This window comes from Pipistrellus kuhlii, unplaced genomic scaffold (assembly GCF_014108245.1).
Source record: "Pipistrellus kuhlii isolate mPipKuh1 unplaced genomic scaffold, mPipKuh1.p scaffold_m20_p_1, whole genome shotgun sequence".
NCBI classification, from domain to species: domain Eukaryota; kingdom Metazoa; phylum Chordata; class Mammalia; order Chiroptera; family Vespertilionidae; genus Pipistrellus; species Pipistrellus kuhlii.
The window spans coordinates 38,919,847-38,938,000 of NW_023425404.1; the positions used below are offsets into that span (position 1 = coordinate 38,919,847).

An 18,154-nucleotide genomic window follows, 5' to 3' on the forward strand; every position below is an offset into this window, starting at 1 on the left:
AAGGAAAGGACTCATAGGCCCTCAACTAATATAAATATCCTTTAGGACAGATTACTAGAAAAGGAAAAGAGTAAAGAAAGAGATTAATTACTTAAAGTCAGCCATATAGATGTCATCAAGACAAATATTTTGTCAGGAAAAGAAATCTTTTGATAAAAGTTAAATGTTGTTAAGAAAGCAAGAGAGAAGCTTCATGGATCTGGAAAAAGCACTACTTCTTTTTAAAATTTTGTATAATATTTAAATGATTATGTTTGGATAGATTAGAGGAAATAGAATCTGCATTCTTTAGTATATTGTACATTATTTTTAAAATGCAGTTTTATAAGCACAAACTTATGAAGTTGATAATGCAGTGGGTTCTCATATTTGTGACCAACATTATAAAATCTGTTAGCATATATTTAATTTGGCAAAACAGTTTGTAATTTTTTTAAAGTAAGAGTTTATTTGAGCCAAACTGACGACAGAGCCAGGGAGTAAGATCTTAAATGCTCTGGGTCTCCCTTTTGAGTCTTACACTCTCTTTGCTATGAACTTTTAATAAGTAACCTAGAAGAAAGCTTCACCAGTGAGATTTAATGTCATATTATTTGGGTGTGTGTTAAGAAAGCAGTTAAACAGGTAGAGCTAACTCATTAGCTTGTTTTAGAGATTATAGATTTAAAGTTTCTTTTGGTTCACCTGACAGTGGCACATCATATTCTTGTGGATTTTCAATCTTTAGAGTCACTTCTACACTTTAGCCAAAGTTATTTTATGTGGTTAATCAGTATATTATTCAAAAATATATATTATGCAATACTTACTGGTGTTGACATTCATTTTGCAATACATGCAAGCTTAAAAAAGATTCAAATTGCTATATAAAATCTGACCCCCCCCCCCCCATTAAAAAATACAACTTGGGGTTTTAGGTTTATCTGAACATCTGATGTCTAATTTGTGTGGACAACACCACAGGCAATGTAATTATAATTACATGTGTACTATGTAAAGCTTTCTAAAATTTATGCCAAATAAGAATATAATCAACCGCATAAAATGCATTTAATATAATACATTATCATAGTGTATTGTAACTCTTGCCCTTTTTTTATTTAAATATATTTTATTGATTTTTTACAGAGAGGAAGGGAGAGAGATAGAGAGCTAGAAACATCCACGAGAGAGAAACATCGACCAGCTGCCTCCTGCACACATCCTACTGGGGATGTGCCCGCAACCAATGTACATATCCTTGACCGGAATTGAATCTGGGACCTTTCAGTCCGCAGACCCATGCTCTACCACTGAGCCAAACCGGTTTCAGCAACTCTTGCCTCTTTATTTACTTATTTTTAACTGCAGTAAGTTTGGATGTTAAGGGAAATTTAATGAAAATTGACATTGGGAAGGGCTTTGGGGACAGAATTATCAGATATTTTTTGGTAGCTACTAGGCTAGAAGCTTTGTGTGAAGATAAGGACATCGTCTTTATTTACATTAGTCTCTGTAATGAATGATTGGGGGCCATCTGATGAGCTTCTTAACTGCTTTCCAAAGTAACTTTTGGTCCTAGCTGGTTCAGTTGGTTGGGCATCATTCTGTGCACTGAAGGGTTGTGTTTTCCCAGTCAGGGCACATGCTGGGGTTACGGGTTCAATCCTTGGCCCATAGGAGGCAAGCTGAAGCAGCTGATTGCTGTTGCTCTCACATCGATGTTTCTCTCTCTATCAATAAAAAAAATCTTTAAAAATTCTTTGTGCATTGTAATTGCATATTTCTTTGTGGGAAGCCTGTTTGCTGAGGTTAATAATTGTTACTATCCTCTTAACAGCACTAGTGGCTTCTCCTTACACATTGTTATGTAAAGTTACTGTTAGGACATGTAAATCATTGCTACATTCTTTTTTTTTTTTTTTTAATATATTTTATTGATTTTGTACATAGAGGAAGGGAGAGAGATAGAGAGCTAGAAACATCGATGAAAGAGAGAGTCATCAACCAGCTGCCTTTTGCACACCCCCTACTGGGGATGTGCCCGCAACCAAAGTACATGCCCTTGACCGCAATCGAACCCGGGACCTCTCAGTCCCCAAGCCGACGCTCTATCCATTGAGCCAAACCATTGCTACATTCTTTTATTCCGCACCAAGTTCTTGTTGCATTGGAAAGCCTCATAATTTGCTGGAATATTGTTCAGCCTTAGAGAAATCAGACCCTTTTACCTCAGCCATTAAAACCACATTTGCCTTGTGCAGTTGTACATGGTGAATTACATTTATCATCAATGCACTTTTGTACTTATTAAGCTATTGTATCAAATATGGTGTGTATTAAGGTAGGTAATTTTTTGCTTATTTTTGTTTGTAGGGTTTTCTTTTTTCTTTTTGTTTTTAGGTAAAAATTTTTAGTACTTTAAGACATTGTGCTTCTTCCAAGTTAGTCAGAATTAGGAGCATTCGGAATTAGGAGCAGAGGACTTCATGAAGATTTTATGTAAAATAAAGTACAAATTGTCCAGGAATTAGAGTATAAAGAAATCATTATCATTAGTTAATGGCATCAGAAATGACTTTAATGAAGAGGTTGAGCAATGGCTTAAGGTTTAATGGTGGACTTGACTGACTTTTTTAATCAACTATACTATAGTTCTCACTTTCTACAATAAGAGAGACTCAATATTGTACAATTCCAGGAGTTAGCCTTACGTGGCAGTCCTTCTACCCTGGAATAGTAGTTTGCATTTTGGTTTTGCAGTATTATTTTCCAGATTATAAAAGTGAAATGCTTTTCTTTTTAAAAATTAGATGATATGAAAAAGTACAAAAGAATGAAAATTGCTCATAATTCACCATTATGAATTTGTTATAGGTAACATTGTATATGTACATGTACATGTCCTAAAGGTTTATGTTTAAGCATTTTTTTTCCTTTTTAACTAAAATTGGTTCACACCATATATGTTGTTTTGTTAAAGGTAGGTCAAATTTAAATTCTCTCTAGTCTGGAGAATCTGAAACAACTTTCCTCTTATATTCTTCTCATTCTATTATTTTTCTCTTCAGTTATTTATGCTCAGTCATGGTTCTCAGTCTATTCTACCTTAGAATCATTTTGTTATCGGAGAAAAAGTGAGCTATCCTTAGAGCAGGGGAAGGCCAAATATTATGGACGTGACATTTGCACAGCTTTGCCAGGAAGCTGCAGTTTATACGCATTTAATATTTGTACTTCCCCTTGCTCCTTTTCTGTTAATTAATAATGGTATCATTTGAGTTTTTAAAAATACAAATACCAGGCTCCTACCCCCTAGAGATTTGATTTTAGTGCTTTGTTGTTTTCTAAAAGTTTTCCACATGATTCTCATGCAGCTAGAGTTAAGAACCACTGACTCTAGACTAGAGCTTGAAATTCAGCGTCATTTTCATTCATATCTGCCGGGAAGTTTGCAAATTATTTTATATGCTTTACTGTTTTCAAAAACTTTTCACATTGCTTTATGTGATTCTTGCAATAGTGCTGTTAAGCAGTAATATTTTCTTTTTATTGATAAGAATAGAAAGTACAATTTTTGTTGCCTTTTAAAATATCCTGTGTGCTCATGCGCACGTTATACATTATGTATGTGTGTGTTTAGCTGTTATCTTTAGATGACAAAATTAGAGATTTTTAAAAATATATACTTTTGTTTTTTAGATTTATTATATTGAATGTGAATTATCTGTAGATTAAAAAATAATAAAATGAGCTATTGGGTGAATGCTGTGTTTAAGACTATGTACAAGGTCTTTTAGAAAAATGATTTCATTAGTAAAATATTGGTTTAATAAAAGAGGCCAAAACACATATGTAAACAATTAACACAAGGCACAATCTATAATTATTTTAAGATACTGCTTGCAGTTGGGAGAGGTTGTTCCTGGAAACATTTAAATATTACTCAGTTTGGCTTAAACCCTAAATCTTCTCCCACTTCTCCCAAATGAAATTTTATGACTAAGTATTTTCTATATTTTAGAGTTTCTGTAACTGTTTAAGGGGGAAAGTTACTCAAGCCACATGTTCTTGGCAAAATTTTATTAATTAAGTGTTTTTTTTCTTCTTTTTGTTTTGGAGTTATTTCTGAACTTGCAAAGAAAAATGGTAAGCTTTGTAAGGACCAATTTGCCTTTGGAGGAGAAAACCAATTTATAATCCAGAATCCTTTTTTCATAATTCTGAAATACAAAAGCTCTGATAACTGAGAGTTTTATATTAAGGTTGGTGGCAAAAGTGAGGCTAGTTATAGTCTTGATTTATCCCATTTGGTGTGAATATGTATATATTTTATTGCACAAATATTTCTGTGATTGAGAGATACTTTCAGAAGCCACTGGGAAAGTTTAAATAAGTAATGATATATATCTACATATATCTATATCTATATATCTATATGCCATTGTACTCTTTTAAAACCTGAAAATTCTTTATTCTGAAACATGTCTAGTCCCAACAGTTTCCTTAAGGATTTATGGACCTATACAAATTTATGTTCATAAATGGAATGTTTCTAGTTCCATTCTTTTTTTGGTATATATATTTTTACTTTGCCATCTTATTTTAGTCTCTAGAATCACACAAAAAACATTGCAGTGTATTATATATAATTTCAAAATACCTAAATGTTACTGCTGTAATAAGGTGTGATAAGTTCATTTGCTTCCTTTTTTTTTTTTTTTCCCCTTGGCTTATCTAGATTGCTCAATTTTGTTTTCTAGTTTTGTTCCTTGAACCTTAAAGTTAGGCTTCAGCCTACGTGAAATTTTCAGTTAACTCCCTCCTCCCAGTCATGCTACTGTCTTTTGGACCAGTTCACGTTTTTGTGGCACATGACAGGTTCCTTGGAGGACAAAGATTATTTGGTTAGGTTGCCATAAAAGCTTTGATAGCGTAAGCTTCAATGGGAGATAGGGATAAAAATGGTTATTCACATGGTGTTGCTTGTTGGAACTTAAGGGAGACTTGGGCTTTCTTTTCAGTTCTCGTCTGTGACATTGTAAGAGAGAGGACTCTAGAGAGGTGCTTTGTGCAGTCCTTACTGACAGGAGGGTCTGCGCACCGTGCTGGTGTGACTGGCATGTCACCTCTTCGTTCTGTTGAGGCTGAACTGAAACCCAGCCCTTGTTTGCTACTAGCATCCACTCAGGCCTTAACTCCATTACCAGTCAGGAGATACAGAATGCTTGAGTATATGCTCATTATATATTCCAATAGCATTGTGCTAGGGTCTGAGTTGGATGGTGAATGTCCTAGCTTTTTAAAATAGTAGTTTGTTTGTTTGTTTTGGGGGGAAGTGCTACTTTTTCATAAAGGAAGTAGTTATAATATAGTTTCTAACTCAACATGTGTAAAACAAACCCACAGTTAAAGATTTATGAAAGCAGTCATAACTAGAGGGTAAAATTGCAATTTTTAAAAAACACTATGTACCCTTATAGTAGCTTCAATGTCCTATCAGGTTATAGCCACAGTCTCGTCACTGTATGCTGAAAATCTTGTCCTCGTGACTTTTATGTTTGCAAGCTGAGGACACATTAGATGTCCAGTGCATTCCTGTGGTTCAACTGTTGAAACAGTAAGGGCTAGTGAAGTTGGATCTTTTTGTGTACCTCCGCCTCTTATTGTTTGTCATGGGGCAAGTTAGTAATCTCGGTGAGTCTTGCATTTAAAAATTTTATAGATGTGGCTTATGGGACCTCTATGTATATTAAAAGATAATATTTTAACAACTGGCATACTGTAGTTACTTAAAGATCTAATGTTTTGTGGGTTTTAAGGGCTAGGTTTATTTATTTTTAAATATATTTTTATTGATTTCAGAGAGGAAGGGAGAGGGAGACAGAAACATGAATGATGAGAGAGAATCATTGATTGGCTGCCTCCTGCATGATCCCTTTGGGGATGGAGCCCCTCAACTAGGGCATGTGCCCTTGACTGGAATTGAATCTGGGATCCTCAAGTCCGCAGGCCACGCTCTATTGACTGAGCCAAACCGTCTGGGCTTGAGGGCTAGATTTAAATCGGAGCACTGCCTTTACTAGTTTTTTATCTGATTAACTTTTTAGCATTAGTTGCCTCTTTTGTAAAATTGGGATATAGTTTCAGAGTATTTTTGAGGATAAAATAATGTGTATATAGCATTTATCCTAGTGCCTAGACTGAGGAAGCCACCTTAAGCAGAGGTAGTGACTGCTGCTGGTGTTTTTGTTGTAGCATAATTTGATTTTCCTTTAAACTAAAGCAAGTGAAATTCACCATGGAGTGTGCATCATATATGTAGTTTGTCTTGCTGAGAGCTGCCATTTCAAAGATAATATCTTTAAATTGAGCTAATTAACCACTCCTTACTAGAATAATGCCTTTTAAGTAGGTCATAGTAAGATGTAGTGGAAAGAATTTAGGACTGGAAATGAGAAGCTTTGGCTCCCAGTGCTGAGAATGCCACTTATTAGCTTTGGGCAAGCTACTGAACTTCTCAGGCCCATTTTCTCTTTTGTATAATTGTGAATACTTGCCCATAGGGTGCTTGGAAAAAGCAATTGAACTTTAAAAATATATACATAGCCGAAACCAGTTTGGCTCAGTGGTAGAGCGTCGGTCTGCGGACTAAAAGGTCCCAGGTTCGATTCCGGTCAAGGGCATGTACCTTGGTTGCGGGCACATCCCCAGTGGGGGGTGTGCAAGAGGCAGCTGGTTGATGTTTTTCTCTCATCGACATTTCTAGCTTTCTGTCTCTCTCCTTTCCTCTCTGTAAAAAATCAATTAAAAAAAAATATATATACATATTTTTATTGATGCCCTTGACCAGAATTGAACCTGGGACTCCAGTCCACAGGCTGAGCCAAAGCAGCTAGGTCTCAATTGAACTTTTTAAAGTGCTTTGCAAATTGTAGTTTATTATTGTAAGGAGTAAATAGTATTTGCAAATGATCTGAAGGAGTCCCCCCAAAGCCCTGTTCTATAGATTATGTGATGGTGTGTGTTGGGGTGCGAGCGGGTAGAGAAAGGTTCTAATACCTTTATTATTTTTTTTGAAGTATAATTTCCATTTATTTTCCCCCCCAGAGAACTTTTCTTCACTCTTCCTATATTACTAAAAAGCTTATTTCTCCTACAAAATAACATCTTTAAGGTTTTCTTTATTTGGAACTTCCTCTCTCTAAATGTGATGGGATTTAATGCACTCTTTCTCTCCTATACTGTTTCTCTCCTTTCTTTTGTTTTTGGGGAAGAAACATCTTTATTTAATTTTTTAAATAGATTAAAAAGACTTTCTGATGAATAGGCTTTTTTAGTCATTACCCTTGTAGTAATTTCTAATTTATATTTTCCCTAAACTACAAACATCAGCATTCCAAATAGGAATGGAACATTGAGCTCCACACTTTCTTTTTCCACACAAATCCTCAGGGACAGGGACAAGCCCTCGTTTACCGCTGAGGGTAAAAGGAAAATCCGCACTTTTAATCTTGTTCATATACTTGGAAGGACCTGTACCTTGTTTCCCTTTTTATCATCATTCGAATTGGGAGCAGATGGAAGACATGCTGGTGAGGAGGCTAGGGAAAGGAAGTGTCCTAATTTTTTTAAATAGTTACCTCACAGCTAGACTGGCTACCCTGGGTCACAGACGCTTGAAAATAGATACATGGCAATTCCTGTTTTAGGCAAAGGGAAAGGTTGACTAGTTGACCTTGGGAAAGAATATTCACTCACATTTCAAAATAAATGAATTAAAAAAATTTTTTTTTAATGCTGAGGTCCCAGCAGCTGTGTTTTTAACAGCATTTCTTTTTCATTATGGGCTATGAAGTAGGTTTTGTGAACTAATATGAAAACAAACAGCATTGGCTCTGTGAGAAACATTTTTTGCTTTTTGGTGTGGAGAACATTTTCTAGTTTCTACCACCAGCTTAAAGTTTTGAAGATGAGGGCTGCCTGGGAAGGCCTGTAGTCTCTGGAAGCTATTAGCAGTTCTCATTCTGAAGTAATGTCTACTTGCCTAATCAGTTAAATTGGTCATTACATTAAGTGCACTGCACTATTTATATGTAGGTATTTGGAGAACTACAAAATCAATCTAAGGGCAGTCACTGTAATTAAGGAATTTCTTCTGTAGTAGTGAAGCAAGATGTACTTGAGAGTGTAAGGTAGTTGATATGTAATCAACCCATGGATTGTAAGGTGGAGATTAAGTTTGAGAATTTTATTTCAGAGAAAGCGTATTGAAGAAGAGAACATAGGGAAGGCTTTGCTGGAGGATATGAGTCTTGAGCTGAGCTATCAGACATCTGGTTTAGTTTAAATAGAGTTTCATTAAAAGGTTCTGCTGCTTCTGGAAGGATTGAAGCTAGAGTGGTGTGAAGAAAAATGTATCAGATATATCCAGTCAGTTAAGATGATAGGTTCATATGTAGGATTAGTTTATTTTACTAAACTGCCTGATATTATTAAAGCTTTTTTGTTTGGGCAGCTTTGAGCAGATAGTTTTGAAGCAGTTGGCATTGGCTTAGATGATTGGGAGTAGAGAATAGTACTATGGGGTAAAGATCTCTGGATGGTTTTTACTCTTAAAGTAATAAAGTATTGGTTGTTAGCCCATTTTCCTTCTTTCGCAGGTAAAAAACAGGAAGCAGATGAGTTGAGTGGAGATGCTTCTGTGGAAGATGATGCTTTTGTCAAGGTAAAGTGTTAATTACTCAGGTTAAGATGTTAGCATGTTGCATGATGAACTCATGCATTTTACTTGAACGATATTGAAGTATGTAGGTAAAATATAGACTTATGTAATCTTGTCAATCTCATTAATTCTTATAGTTGAAAAATACAATAATGTTATCTATAGTAAAATGAGAATAAAGCTAAAAATAATATTTGTGTGAGTTTTTAAGTAGAAATCTGAGACAAAGGGGCCAGAAGAACAGTTATAGGACAATTGATATGTTAGTTCCTTGAAAAGGTACCACAGTGAAAGATATTGATCTTTTTTTTTTTTTTTACTTTATTCTGTTTAATTATTTTAAATATATTTTTGTTGATTTCAGGGAGGAAAGGAGAGGGAGAGAGAGATGGAAACATCAGTGATGAGAGTCAATGACCGGTTGCCTCCTGCACACCTCCCCACTGGGGATCGAGCCTGCAACCCAGGCATGTGCCCTTGACCGGAATTGAACTGGAGATCAAGCCCGCACCCCAAGCAAGTGCCCTTGATCAGACTCGAACCCGGGCCCTTTAGTCCACAGGCCAATGCTCTATCCACACCAGCTAGGACTTTTTTCTTCTTCTTTAAATATGTTTTATTGATTTTAGAGAGAGGGGGAAGGTGTTGGGGGTGGGCGGGGGAGAAACACTAATGTAAGAGAAAAACATTGATTGGTTGCCTCCTGTATTCACTTTTGGGATTGAACTCAAAACCTGGGTATGTGCCCTGACCAGAATTGAACCACTGATCTTTCACTGCACTGGATGATGCTCAACCAAATGAGCCACACCGGCCAGGGTGATAATATTTCTCTTTTTTAATCCTCACTGAGAACACGCTTCTATTGAGTTGAGAGAAAGAAACATCGATGTGAGAGTGAGACATCGATTGGTTGCCTCCAGCACTTACCGGATTGGGGATTGAACCTGCAGCCTGGGTATGTGTGTCCTGATCAGGAACCAAATCTGTGGCCTTTCTGTGTACAAGTTGGTGCTCTAACCAAGCCATACTGCCAGGGCAATAATTTATTTTTAATCTGCCTGCTGCATTTAGCTTTTATATAATATACAGAACCTCATTAATGTAGTCCTTAAAATAGAAAATTTGTTGTGTTGCTACTTGGTAAATATAAAATAAGAAATTTATTTTGTGCTTTAAAGATAAGTAAGACAGGTTTTTTGGTTTAAAAAGAATGTATTTGAAATAGACCAGCTAGGGAAACAATGTATATAATTTTAATCGGCAGTGTGTCAGTTTTTTTAATTGTAGTTAATGTTTTGTTTTCAGTTGACTGAAACATGATTTGATACTTACTGATCATTAGGTCCTAAGCAGTGTGGCATTAGCAGGAATTATTTACTGAGCATAGTTCCTCTAAATTGTGTACATTCATATCTCCATACATTTTGTTTTCTGTGTAGGGTTAGGCCATATTGTTACTCCCAAGTCTGTGTGCCCCACCATGAAGAATGCTTATCCGTATTTTCTGGCGTATAAGACGACCCCCTAATTTTTACAGTTAAAACATAGGTTTATGCCTATATTCGCTGTATCAGACTACCCCCCACTTCAAAGAAAAGACTTACTTTGCCGTCAAGATCTGCAGGTAATTTTTGTGCAATTTTGGTCTTTTGCCCCCCATTTTCGGTTGACTTTTTTTTCCTTTTCAAAAGTCGTCGTATACGCTGGAAAATACGGTATGTCCATTTACCTGCCATCTCCTATCCAGTTCTTTGTCTTTACCGTGGTACACACAGACCACACACACCTCACACTTTGTACCTTGCACTTTTATGAGCAGTCACAGAAAGAAAAAAAAAATTGTTTTGTTGAGGAGTTAACCCTGAAATTAGATAATTTTAGGCAATATTTGCCCAGGGCTCCATGAAAATGGAAGATCAAGTGCCTGTAATTACCTTTTCTTTGAGCCCTTTAAGAGCTCTTTAGTGTCTCTATTGTTTTCATTTGGTATGTCTTCCTTTAGGTTTGTGCCCTTGTTCTTATTTTCTCAGGTTGTCTTCACTAGTGACTATATTCATAAGCAAAAAATATCCATAAAATGGAAGAACATATGACTGAGTAAAAAACCTCTTAATTTTTAAAAGTCCAACTTTCAGTTCTTCAGTTCATAGATAACTTATAGTCATTTGAAATGTTGCAAGGAGGTACATACTTCTATTCAGCATAATAGTATTGTTTCTATATGTGCTGCAAAGGATACCTTCATGTTTTTATTAAATGAATCTGGTTATAATGTCAGAACAAAAGAGCTTTAAAAAAGAAAAAAAAAATATATATATATATATTTTTTTAATTGATTTCAGAGAGGAAGGGAGAGGGAAAGAAAGATAGAAACATCAATGATGAAAGAGAATCTTTGATTGGCTGCCTCTTGCATGCCCCTACTGGGTATGGAGCCCACAACCCAGGCATGTGCCCTTAATCAGAATCGAACCCAGGACCCTTCAGTACAGGCCAATTCTCTATCCACTGAGCCAAACCAGCTCAGAGCCAAAAGAGTGAGCCCCCCCCCCCCTTTTAAAAAAAACAAAACAAAATCAATTCTATTTAAATATATGTTCAGTTTCCTTTTTATATTTCCTTTTCACTTTGGAAGTATCAGAATATATGATGTATTTGGTAGAAATTAAGGTGATATACTTTATTTTTCTTCCAGAGTTGGTCATTTTGGAATTTGTAGTAGTGGTGGGTCAGTATCACCTATTGCCTAGATATATGAGTAATGCAGGCATTGCTTCCATTTTTAAGTGAGGAGATTGATCAAAGTTGGCACTTTAAAATAGTTGACGCTCCCTCAGTGACTCACCTTGCTTTTTATTTATTTGCACTTATTTTTATATTATCTCATAATCGCTTATTTTGCTTTCAGTCTCCAATGTTCCTCCACTCATAATGTGGCAAGGTTGATCAAAGCATGTCCTGGAAATTCCCTGTTCCCTAAGAACTCCACATCCCGAAACAATCATATTTCTTTTTGCCTGCGCCTCTCAGAAATTTCTGTTCCCTCATTGTAGTTTAGTTATGAATGATTAATAGTCATGCCCCTGCCATTTTCTTCTTTAACCCAGAAACCTTTTCTTAAATCTGCTAGGTTTCTGTAAGAATAGGAAAGGAGGAAGGAATGTTCACTGCTTTCAACTCTTTTTCTGCAGTTAAAGAGGAAACTAAACAGATGGTGGCTTTTCTTTGTTTGTACCTATAAACTTTGAAAGACAATAGACATAGCCTCAGAGATAATCCCAGCCAGAATTTCCCTGCCTAATTAGCATTGTGGCATAGTGATAGATTTCAAGACAAATACATTAAGTTAATTAATCATTTGAATGTTTTTCAAGAACAGATATTTGTTTAACAGTTGAGATTCCTTATTAATTAGAAATAAACATTAGGTATAGTATATGATTTACAGGGTCTTTGAAGTTAAACTAAACGGTAGCACCTGAAGAAATCAAGTCATTTCTTTTAAATATATATATATATATATATATATATATATATATATATATATATATATATATATATATATATTGTTGATTTTTTTTATAGAGGAATGGAAAGGGATAGAGAGCCAGAAATATTGATGAGAGAAAAACTTTGATCAGTTGCCTCCTGTACACTCCCTATTGAGTATGTGCCCACAACCAAGGTATATGCCCTTGACCGGAATTGAACCTGGGACCCTTCAGTCCCCAGGCCGACACTATCCACTGAGCCAAACCGGTCAGGGCCAAGTTTTTTGTTTGAAACCATATTTTCTCCAAAAACCCTAGGATGTGAGTTGGTAAATATTAAGTAACTGGAATTTGAGAGCATCTCTAGTAGCAATCCAATTTATGTGTAGTTCCCTATAAGAGATTTGAGAACTCAGAATGTGATTCTGACTTTGGAATGACTTTGATATTAGACTCCCTCCTCCCCACCCCCTATTTTTAAAAACATAGTTAATGTATAAGGTAAAATGAATGAACTTTGACTTTGGAAGTAATGTCAACTTAAGGTAAAATTTAAAACATGTAGCTATATCAATTACCAAAAACATTCGGTGGCTAGCCTAAACTACTTTGCCTCTAGTTGTACTAAATTTTCTTACCATTAAAAGGACTGTGAATTGGAGAATCAAGAGGCACATGAACAAGATGGAAATGATGAACTAAAGGATGCTGAAGAGTTTGGTGAAAATGAAGAGGAGACTGTGCATTTGAAGGAGTTACTTTTCAAAGAAGAAAACAAGAAAACTCGTGAATTAATAGAGGCAGAAGCAATTGAAGATATAGAGAAAGAGGACATCGAAAGTCAGGTCTTTAGCCAGTTGTTTTTTTTAATATGTTTTATTGATTTTTTTACAGAGAGGAAGGGAGAGGGATAGAGAGCCAGAAACATCGATGAGAGAGAAACACCGACCAGCTGCCTCTTGCACACCCCCTACCGGGGATGTGCCCGCAACCAACGTACATGCCCCTGACCAGAATCGAACCTGGGACCTTTCAGTCCGCAGACCTACGCTCTACCACTGAGCCAAACCGGTTTTAGCTAGCCAGTTTTTTTAAAACATGACTCAGATGATTTAAGTACTAAATAATAAGGTTTTTTTTTTGTTTTTTGTTTTTCTAATTCAATGTGGAAATCTCAGAATTTTCAAAAAATACATTTTTAAAGTTATTTATAAATCACCCAGAATCCTGCCTTAAAAGATCTCTTTAATTTTACTTATTTTCAACACATGTATATATTTTACTTAGTAGTTATTTGTTCTATATAATGTCCTAAATAATTGGTATTTATTATATATAATATTTCCACATAAGGACTTTCTAATCTGTGTTTTATATCATAATTTATTAAACTGTTTTCTATGTGTCTAATAGCCAATCCCTTAATTTGGGACATTTAAGTTGTTTTTTACCCAACTGTAAATGAGTGTACTAATTTTGCTCCGACCTTGCCACCATTACCTGAAGATCATTTTATTTTTTGCTACTTTAGTAGATAAAATATATTAATTTGCATTTCCTTATGTATTATCAAAGATGGGGAGGTTACTTATAAAAGTATAATTTAAAAGCATACAATTTTAAAAATATTTTTCTTGAATGAAACAGACCATTTGTTTTGTTTTGAAGTGTGCTAGAGCTAGTAGTAGGTCTTAAGTCAGTGGTTGGCAAACTCAGTCAACAGAGTCAAATATCAACAGTACAGCGATTGAAATTTCTTTTGAGAGCCCAATTTTTAAAACTTCTTCTAACACCACTTCTTCAAAATAGACTCACCCAGGTCGTGGTATTTTGTGGAAGAGCCACACTCAAGGTGCCAAAGAGCCGAATGTGGATTGTGAGCTGCAGTTTGCCAACCACGGTCTTAAGTAAATCAGTGGATTAGTAAGTCAGTGCTGTTAGTGTTTAATCACACTTAAAACACTGATATTCTACCTCGCCTAATAAATGAAGGCCTCAAGAAAGAGATTTTTCTAATTCTTTATCAGTGTGATTGTTTTTATTTTGGCATAAAAAATGTAGTCTAAATTGCGAAGCATTAACTTTGCATCAACAGTATCATAGACATTGTGAGGAAATAAGACCAGTGATAATTGGGTACAGAATAAAAGCATTCTCATGTTACCTAGATATCTTATAAAGCAGCTATTGTATACCCTTTTACTTAGGAAATTGAAGCTCAAGAAGGTGAAGATGATACCTTTCTGACAGCCCAAGTAAGTTTACATCTAGTCCTATGAATCTGATATTGTGGGTGGAAGGGCTCGGAAGGAATCTTTTTTGACTTTGTAATTCTCTATCTCATAAAACTGCCTTAAGTTGAATATTAAGTTAGTTAGTGTAGTATATAAAAGACACTCAAAGCGGACAGCTGAAATTTCTGTTGCTACAAAGATATTTAGAAGTTATCATAAGGTTTCTACCATTTTCAGGATAAACCTAAAAACTGTCCATCCTTTCTAAAAAACATAACTCTGATTACCAGTCTTGTGAGAAGTCCACACTTCTTGATTTTTTGTCACTTTGATATAAAATAAATCATTTAAAAGAACTAATCCCTTTTAAAGTTTTAGTTACATTTTTTGTTAATTTTAAAACTCCTATGATGGGGTTAATATAAAAATCAAAACATGTACTTGGGGTGTGTATATGTGTGTTGAAATGACTGCTTTTCTGTTGTGTGTTAAAATATGTTTTTGGCATATGGTGATATATATAGTATACATTTTAAGCACATATAGTATACATTTTAAGACATTTATAGTTCATTTTCTGCAGTTTTTTTTTTTTTAATTATCCTTTGTCTTTTTCCTCATATCTGTATTCAAGAACCCCTTTTTATCTCCTTCTTAAATAGTATACTTTCAAATAGTGATAGGGGTTCCTCTCTTTACTGGATTTAGGGAAAATAGTGATCAATCCTGTTTTTTTCCTTACTGTAATACCTACTAGAAGTGGGGCTATGGTCATGGATGGTTTAGCTGATTGCCTCTGGTCACACCTTCTTTCCTGCAGTTTTCTTGCCTTTGATGAGGCTATGGTGTTTTTTGTTTGTTTGTTTTGTTTTGTTTTTTAAATATATTTTATTAATTTTTTTACAGAGAGAAAGAGAAAGGGATAGAGAGTTAGAAACATCGATGAGAGAGAATCATCCATCAGCTGCCTCTTGCACACACCCACTGGGGATGTGCCCGCAACCAAGGTACATGCCCTTCACTGGAATCGAACCCGGGACCTTTCAGTCCACAGGCCGACCCTCTATCCACTGAACCAAACCGGTTTCGGGTGATGAGGCTATATTTATTGCAATGGAGGGAAACCACATTTCTAGAGAAATATTTCTGATAATTTAGATAATTCTAGAAGGAAATGTTAGGCCTGTGAAAGTGTATAGACTTGTCCCTCACACTGTTTCCAAATACGTTCATTTCTGAGTGATAGAGTAGATGAGGAAGATATGGGGAGAGTCCCTTTTCTAGATTACTAATTTGCAAAAAGGTGGAGTTGAATTCTTCCTATACTTTGGCAACCAAAGTATACTTCATATACTTTTAAAATTTTCATCAAGGGCCAGTCCTACAGTTGTGCAGGTTGTGTGTTGTGTGAAGGCATCATGTCTAAGGGTTCCCAATCCCATACTAGCCTATGTATTTATTATATCATAGAGGGTGCCTTTTTCTAACGTCACAAAATTTTATGGGCTAGAGATGCCCTTGCTCCCATTCCATCCTGATAATGAAAAAAACCTGTTTATTTCTCATCAGGGGTCAAGTTTTTCCTTCACTGTATCTAAAGATAGGGTAGTTACTTCTTCAGAATTTTCTTTTGGAGTAAAATGACTTTAAAAAAAAAATAATGTATAGTAAAACATGTAGAAACACAAATGCTTCTGGATTCCATCATGACATGCTTAATGAATACATGATTATTGTCTTGCTGTGTGCATTAAGGAATATTACGTAGAGTTGAACCATCGCCCAGCTTCAGCTATTACCAACTCATGGGCAGTATTGTTTCATCTGTACCTTCATTCACCTTCCCTTTCTGTATTATTGAAACAAATTCCATACTTCATATTTTGCTTAAAATTTTTCAGTATGTATCTCTAGAAGAGAACTATTTTATTTTTTTATATTATCACTCCTAATGTAAGATTTTAATTTCATCAACTATAGTTAGTATCCAAATGCTTATCTGTAGTTTTTTTTTTGTTGTTTTTTAAAAAAATTATTGGTTTTTTACAGAGAGGAAAGGAGAGAGATAGAGAGCTAGAAACGTCAATGACAGAGAAACATCAACCAGCTGCCTCCTGCACAGTCCCTACCGGGGATGTGCCCGCAACCAATGTACATGTCCTTGACCAGAATCGAACCTGGGACCTTTCAGTCCGCAGACCTACGCTCTACCACTGAGCCAAATAGGTTTCGGCTTGACTATAGTTTTTTAAAAGTTAGATTTTGTTTGAATCCAGATGCAAATAAGCTCTGCACATTTTGATTAATTAAAATAACTATTCAATATGCATGGCCACAGACAATGGGGAAGTGAGGTCCTGAGGTGCGATTGGGGGATGGGGATGAGGGGTTGGGGTATGCTGGAGGGGGTCAATAGGGGGAAAAAGGAGACATATGTAATACTTTCCACAATAAAGAATTATTAAAAAAATAAAACATGAACTGTGAAATATTTTTTAAAAAAAAGAAATTCTTAATAACTGTCTTCTGGATGAGAATATAACTTATATATAGTACCATGGTTTACATTTAGATATGAAAGTGAAGGTTAGTTTTGTTTGTTTTTTTAATATATTTTATTGATTTTTCACAGAGAGGAAGAGAGAGGGATAGAGAGCTAGAAACATCGATGAGAGAGAAACATTGATCAGTTGCCTCCTGCACACCCCCTACTGGGGATGTGCCTGCAACCACGGTACATGCCCTTGACCAGAATCGAACCCAGGACCTTCCAGTCCGCAGGCCGACGCTCTATCCACTGAACCAAACCGGTTTTGGCTGTGAAATATTTTTTCAAAAGGACAAAATAACTTCAGATCTTTTCATCTTTAAGTTTTTCCTTCCATCTCCCCTCCCCTTTTATTTGTTGAAGAAATTGACTTTATCCTGTACAGCAGTGTTTCCCAAACTTTTGACATATGTGTACCCTTTCTATAATTCTCGTAACGCTGAGTACTCCTCGTACTCATAAGAACGTAGAATTAGGCGCAGCTAAGCACGGTGCAGTGCATATCCCCACCAAAATCTGGTGCAACTTGTACCCCCACCAAACTCTTACCGTACCCCTGGGGGTACACATACCATACTTTGGGAATCACTGCTGTAGAGTAAGAGTTGTCAAAGTTTTTTTTTTTTTTTAATATATATTTTATTGATTTTTCACAGAGAGGAAGAGAGAGGAATAGAGTTAGAAACATCGATGAGAGAGAATCATCTATCAGCTGCCTCTTGCAAACCCACTCCTGGGGATGTGCCCAACACTAATGTACATGCCCTTGACCAGAATCGAACCTGGGATCTTTCAGTCCGCAGGCTGACGCTCTATCTACTGAGCCAAACTGGTTTTGGCAAGTTTTTTTAATATATATTTTATTGATTTTTTACAGAGGAAGAGAGAGGGATAGTTAGAAACATTGATGAGAGGGAAACATCGATGAGCTGTTTCCTGCACACCCCCTCTTGGGGATGTGCCCGCAACCAAGGTACATGCCCTTGACTGGAATTGACCCGGGACCTTTCAGTCCACAGGCCAATGTTCTATCCACTGAGCCGAACCGGTTTCGGCTGTCGAAGTTTTTTTTAAAGGGCGGGTTGGAAACATTTTAGCCATCGTAGGTCATATGTTTATGTTAAACCTTTTCAACTCTGTTGTGTGAGAGCACCTTAGACTGTATAAATGAATG

The 18,154-nt window shown here is 35.9% G+C and overlaps 1 protein-coding gene across 14 annotated transcripts in view; it reads left to right on the forward strand.

Annotated features, from left to right (window-relative positions):
• Positions 1 to 18,154, forward strand: part of SLTM (SAFB like transcription modulator) — a 59,401-nt gene that overhangs the window by 5,164 nt on the left and 36,083 nt on the right. For 4 of the 14 annotated variants that reach the window (XM_036440580.2, XM_036440499.2, XM_036440461.2 and 1 more), the window contains exons 3-5: positions 8,622 to 8,707; positions 12,846 to 13,043; positions 14,406 to 14,453. In XM_036440580.2, coding sequence (XP_036296473.1) covers positions 8,622 to 8,707; positions 12,846 to 13,043; positions 14,406 to 14,453 — 332 coding nt within the window. The remainder of the gene's footprint in view (positions 1 to 8,621; positions 8,708 to 12,845; positions 13,044 to 14,405; positions 14,454 to 18,154) is intronic. The other 10 variants (XM_036440480.2, XM_036440491.2, XM_036440509.2 and 7 more) reach the window with 5 other exon arrangements.